Source organism: Grampus griseus, assembly GCF_964374135.1.
Source record: "Grampus griseus genome assembly, chromosome: 15".
In the NCBI taxonomy this organism is placed as follows: domain Eukaryota; kingdom Metazoa; phylum Chordata; class Mammalia; order Artiodactyla; family Delphinidae; genus Grampus; species Grampus griseus.
The window spans coordinates 51,167,420-51,174,158 of NC_139009.1; the positions used below are offsets into that span (position 1 = coordinate 51,167,420).

The window sequence follows — 6,739 nt, forward strand, 5'->3', positions numbered from 1 at the left end:
TTCCCTGGCGTCCTACTTGGCTAAAAATAGAAAAATGTTTATAACAGAAGGTAGTCCTAATATTACAGTGCTAATTATTCTACTATACTACCCATCTAGGCAAAAGTTCTATCTACAGATTAAAGGCCACCCTTCTAATAATTCCTTCCTCTCCAAAGTTACGAAATCCTTTTCAAAAAAGTTAGGCTACATACAGGTGAGTTTAAAGCTTAATTAGCATAATTTCTACTTGCTATTTTAAGTACATATTTTATGACAGACCAAAGCCAAACAAAAACTCCCCACCAAACCATATTTTAAAACAATGAGTTTGGGCTTCCATGGTGGCGCAGTGGTTAAGCGTCCGCCTGCCAATGCAGGGGACACAGGTTCGTGCCCCGGTCCGGGAGGATCCCACATGCCGCGGAGCGGCTGGGCCCGTGAGCCATGGCCGCTGAGCCTGCGCTCCGCAATGGGGGAGGCCACAACAGTGAGAGGCCCGCGTACCGCCAAAAAAAAAAAAAAAAAAAAAACCCCAAACAATGAGTTTACATCACGTATGTGAAATCATCTTCATTATACTTTCAAAGTCCCCTTTAAACAGAATGGCTCCTAAATAGCAGTCACCGCTAACAGGTGCTTTACAAAACCTCATCACTAATCCTCCAGTCTCTTGCAAGGTAGGTAACTTTGTAGATGAGACTCTAGAGGAATGACTAGAAATCTTACTGGAATAAATTTAAGACATTTAACACTAAAAACATGTTTTCCGGGCTTCCCTGGTGGCGCAGTGGTTGAGAGTCTGCCTGCCGATGCAGGGGACACGGGTTCGTGTCCCGGTCTGGGAAGATCCCACATACCGCGGAGCGGCTGGGCCCGTGAGCCATGGCCGCTGAGCCTGCACGTCCGGAGCCTGTGCTTCGCAACGGGAGAGGCCACAACAGTGAGAGGCCCACGTACCACAAAAGAAAAAAACAAAACATGTTTTCCACTGCAACCTTCAACTTTTTATTCAAAATAAAACCCCCAAGAAGTGGTATATAAAAAATTGAACAAGGAAGTTTAAAGATATCACTTTCAGAAAAGGGGTTCTTAACTGCCTTTAAGCTCTAAGCCTGTTACCTTATCTACAACAAATACCAACTTACTGATTATTCTTTATGCAACTGACTTGTCCCATGAGAAATCTAACCAGACATAAAATTCTTACTTTTGGTAAAGTTAATTTTGTCTTCATAAATGAAAATATCTGTAAACACTTTTCTAAATCTAGTCTTTATTCAAAAGTCAAATTTAAAACAAATCATTAAATCTCGACACTGTGAAACATTACTAAAGCAGTATTACAACATAGTCTTCATAATTACTTCTGTTATAAGCCTCGAACACCGGTCTATTTAGTCATCATACTTCTAGATGCTGTGAACCAGGTTAAAAAAGAACGAAGACTAAAGAGCAGTGGCAGCTTAATGATGTGATAAAATTAAATGCCTATCTTCCTAATGGCTTATAGACTTATGCTTCTAATATAGTCAAAGTTGAGCCCAACCTTACTTCATGTATTTCAACCTTACTGTCATACTTTCTTCCAAAAGCAGCTGCTTTCCATACATCCATGCTGGGATGAAATGGAGCTTAAAGCTCCATGTTGAATGTATGGTATGTGTAGTAAATACGGATACTTTTTCAGGAATGCTTTTGGAGACAAGAACACTGATCGAAAGCGCCTAGGAGTATAAAACTGCACTAACAAGCTTACAAAATCACTGTAATTTTTTCCACTCATACAACTTTCATGGCCCTTTTTCCCTTTAAATTTTTTCTTTATTATAGTGAAACCAATGTTAGATTTCAGAAGGGAACAGAAATACTTATGCACTTGCTAATATTTATACATCATGTTTTTTGGACTATCTATAAAAGATACTACTATATCCACCTTTCAGAGGTTTCTAAAAAGTATCAAAGTAGCCAGGGTTTAACTATGCAAATATAAATTAATGGCTTGACGATACATTATCTACCAGAAATGCACTTTTTGGCAACAAAATTTTACTAATAAGATATCTGTCACGTCACCTTATAAGATTTTTTTAATCCAGGAACAGAAACTTTTACTCGTTTAAAACTTTATTAGGTCCACAGGGTGCAGATTGAAGATTGTCCAGTTTCTTGTACCATAAAAAAATTTTTAAATTTACAAACATTCCTGTTTTTTTTTAAAAAAACCCAAACCTTAAACTGATCAAAACATAGATTAAGTGTAAGATAATTTCCTATTTTAACAGTTAGCACTTTTACAAGTGCTAAAATTCAAACAATGTAAAGATACCTGGTATTGTGGGATATTTAAAACAAGTTTTATCTGTGAAGTACTTCTGCAATTTAAATGTTTCAAAAACAGAAGACTCATATTAACTCCAAATACATTAAATATATAAGGGACATACAACCTTTAATATCTACAAAACATTTAATACATTGGGCTATATCTTTTATTAAATGGGGTAAAGGTTGCTGAAGAACAGAACAAGTATAATAAAAATATTCCAAAACTTCCCACTCTAAACCATTTCAAAATGTAATGCAATTTCTTTCTCCAGACCACCTCTCAGAATATATAATTCCAATTTAATACAAACTATGGGATATTTTTAAAAAGGTGGTAATTTAAAATTTTATTCTAAACTCAACAACTTTATTACTCTGCAATAATGTTTTGATCAGCTACTTTACCTGGGCTCCTTCTCCGTGGTATAAGCAATTCACCACGTTGTCTAAAAGGTTGATATCCAGTTTTTGGCTGAAATCAAGCAGCTGGCGAGCTGCATGGTCTGCTAACATTGTCATAATTGCTGGCATAGATTACTGAAAATAAAGAGAAAGAATTTAAGGCGCCTATGAAGTTTTGATATTGTCAAAAAGTTTCTACTCAAGTTATTTTACTTCAACCATGTTCTTACAAATACTTTACTTTGTATTTCAGAGATTTTACCTAAACAACTGACATAGTAAAAGCAAATAAATGCTGAAGTTATTTAGGTACTCCACAACTGCATTAATCATTAGGGTTCACTTTATTTTTACACCCCAGAAAAATCATACTGTTCTTTCTACTAACATGTATATAAAGTTACCCTAACCCGTTTTAAAAATGATTATTAAAGAATTTATGGTCCTAAAACCTGATACAATTTAAAATCTTGATCTCGAAAATTTTAAATACAGATGAAGTTCAAATGGATCCCCGCCCCCCGCCCCAAGTAAGGTCTTCTAGTTCAGTAAAAGCTCACTTTCCCTCATTTCATGTTACCTTAATTTTTAAGATATATTGAAGACGCTAAAAATTAAATGTGGTATAAAGATTTTCCTATATATAGCAATGATTAGCTAACAAGTCTAACAAATCTGGTGTCCTTAACCTCTATAGAACTTAAGCTTTTCCACTCAATTAAACCATTTATGTTTGTTTCTTTCATCCATGAATTTGTGGAGATTTAAATTACAAGCGTACAAGCTCCTTCAATATATGTTCTAGGAAAAAAAACTATGGTTAATATGTCAAACAAGATTTTTTTTAATTTCCAAGTACTGACTGGCAAAACAAAAAGCTGTAAAATCTTGCTATTTTCTAAATAAGACTAAATTCTACCATAACAGAAAAATGAGCTTCTTCACCTCAAGTAATGTACTGGCTAAAACCTACTGGTTCATATGCAATGGTACCCCTTTAAGAGGATTCTACTCCAAGATGCTGGCACACATGCACATTCTTGTTGCCCAGCCTTATAAAAATCTTTCCTTTTGCTTTTTCTTCAAAGCCAGTGCCACTTAAGTCTGACTGGCTAAATCAGCACTCCTCAAACTTTTTGGGGTTAAGATGCCTCACAATCAGAGGAACAGGATAGCTGTTGCCAAATTTAAAAAATTCACAACTTGTATACAATTACAGACGATTCAGGACACCATGAAAGCCATGCATGAAACCTTGAGCTAAGTACCCCTGGTTTACTGTACTTAGACCCAACAAGGTCAGATGGTCATCTCTACTTCTCCCTCTCTTAACCTTCCAAGATCAGGAAATGGGTGGCTAACTTAATTACATTATGTTTGGACAAAGCAGCTTGTTAGGAAAAAGGCGTTATTTCTTGTCTATTTTATAACAGGTAAAAAAACGTTAACAATGGCAGCAATTTTAAGTCAAATGTTTTATTTAACGATAATATCAGTTACAACAAAGTAGAAGTCTGAAGGATCAGTTAGGTTAGATATAATGTAAAAACTGAGAAATTATGAGTTCGAGGAATTTTATTCCTCTTAAGTCCTTCCATCCACTGTTGACAGTAAAAACTGGTGAGATTTCAAAAATTTCTACAACAGTTATTAAATGTATTTTTAATGCAAAATACCTGACATACACAATCTTTGATCTAAATACTAATAGGAAAAAGAAAATATATATTTCACAAACGGAAGTGTAAATTTACCCCATTCAAGTGCCATACAATTTCAAAGGATCAGACAATCTTAAAAATTGAGGCTGAAAAGCAATGTCCACAAAACCAAGATCTATACATCAAATGTTTTCGATTGGGGGGGTTAAAAATTGAACGAACTTTTATCCTATTTCATCCTATCATAATTTAATAGCCAAAACGAGAAAGAATAAAGTGACTCTCAAAAGTTTCATTTTCAAGCACATTGTCCTTACAAAAATGAGACAAATTCCTGTGGAAAAAAATCAGGTTTAGAATAGAAGCTTGTGTTAAATACAGCAGGGTATGCCACCCTAAAAACTAGCGGCTATCTTCGAAATGACCTACCTATTCTCGAACCGTACGTAGTACAGAAATGGCGGCTTTCTAGTCAATGCCAAGCACATTTAGTCTCCCAAATCAAACAGCTTCCAAAACATTCTTTCCACTAACAGCAGTGTCCCACGCGCTTAAGATACACAATCAGGCAGACAGCAAACAGCCATAGCGGGAGAGGTGAAAGAAACCACAAAACCTTTTCCTTCTCCTTGGGACACTCAATCCTAAATTCCACTCACTGTATAGCAAATATAAGGTATTATCCAGCCACGTGGTGACTCTACAAGTGACTACCAAAATACCTTCACTGCCACTTCAAACTGAATAGGCAGGCAACTACACACTGCCAGCTCCCATCCAAAACTCAAAAAATCATAACCGTTAATGATAACTACATAGTAGGTCAAAAAACAAGTCGCTGCAAGGAGAAAGACTGCTACTTTAGATTGTGTGGGCAATTGCCTGCTTCATTGAGTAGAAACACACCTCACTAAGGCCCGCCCTCCCCTCTCTTCCCACCCGAACCGATGTGCAGCACTTCTAACTATAGCATACTGGAGCACGCACTCACCCCGCCCATACTCGGGAGAAGGCATTTAGACCAGGCGCCTGAAGTTCACCGCCCCATTCTCTATGCAGCATGGCCTCTGCGTGGTCAGAGGAGGTCCGGACTGGGCAAATCTCTCATGCTTCCCCCAGTACACCACTTTCTCCCACCCACCCCAAACTCAGACACGGGAATGAAAGAGAATCAGGGTATTATCCACTGTACAATGCCAGCAGTAAATGAGTCGATCACTTTACACACGCAAGTCTCCCCAAACAAACTACAGCACAGAACCTCATCTGCACTTCCCTGAAAAATCAACTAACCTTTCCTACTTCTAATTCTACTCCGTAAAAAACCAGAGATTCTGAGTTTCCCTGCAGGAGGAGCAAGGACTTAAGAGCCCCTCCCTCCCGCGATCCCAAGCTCTCCACCGAGGGGCCACGTGATGCAGGCGGACGTTTCAATGCTGCTGCACTAAATATTTCTGGAAACTTCCACTCCTAATAATTTACAGAAATGTTCCTGAAATCACCCCAACTTCTCCCCAACCCAAGGGGCTGGGTAAGCCCTTCCACCCCCGCGCCGGGCCCCACTTCACTACCACGCTCCTTGCCTTCCTCCACCGCTACCCGCACACGCGAATGACCCAGCAAGCGCTCCCCTCCCGCGGCAGCCTCCCCGCCTCCATCCCCCAGCGGCAGAAGCGGCTCCATTCAATCGCAGGCTCTGCTGTGGGCCCGCCGCCGCCTCCCCGGTTCGCCTCCCGCGGCCGCCGCCGCGCCCCACGCCAGCCTTCTCCCGCCCTGCCGCCCGACCCTCGACCCCGAAGACACAGTCGACTTACCCAGAGATTGAACCAACTGCTTCTTCCTTCCTTGTCGGGGGATTAGGGCGAGGGAGGATGGGGGAGGGAGAGGGGAGGAAATCAAGGTGGGTTTCACAGTTTTCCCACCTTAAAAAAGGAAATTAAAAAAACGAAGAGGATAAGAGCAAAAAAAGCTCAACAATATTTACTATTTCAGGGACACCTCCCCCCGATACACACACCCGCCACCCCCCCCAAAAAAGGAGAATTAATCTGTGGAATAAATGCTCCCGCCTGGCTAGGGAGTGAGGGAAGGGGGAGGGGAACGGGGTCAAGTCCCAAAGATTCTGCCCCAGGGAGACCCTCCAGCTACAGGCGGCAGCAGGAGCGGCAGGAGTAGGGGCTGTAGAGTCCACACGGCCGGGGGACGCTCTGCTGCCAGTTGCAGTCCGACTCCCCCCTACCAAAATACGGCTCCCTCACGCGGCTCCGGCGCTGGGCCCCCCCCACCCAGGCTCGCCTAAACTTTCCCCCCTTCTCCTGCTCCTCAGCGACTGGTGGTTCCCCCCTCCCCCTCTGGGTGGTTGCACG

General features: G+C 40.7%; 1 protein-coding gene across 2 annotated transcripts in view; it reads right to left on the reverse strand.

Moving 5' to 3' along the window:
- Nucleotides 1-6,370, reverse strand: part of XPO1 (exportin 1) — a 43,550-nt gene extending 37,180 nt beyond the window's left edge. Inside the window, exons 1-2 of one of the 2 annotated variants that reach the window (XM_082672581.1) lie at nt 6,188-6,370; nt 2,716-2,847 (exon numbers count right to left, since the gene is read on the reverse strand). In XM_082672581.1, coding sequence (XP_082528707.1) covers nt 2,716-2,841 — 126 coding nt within the window. In that variant the 5' untranslated portion in view covers nt 2,842-2,847; nt 6,188-6,370. Of the gene's footprint in view, nt 1-2,715; nt 2,848-4,802; nt 4,868-6,187 lie in introns of those variants that run through there. The other variant, XM_082672582.1, reaches the window with a different exon arrangement.
- Nucleotides 6,371-6,739: the final 369 nt, after the last annotated feature.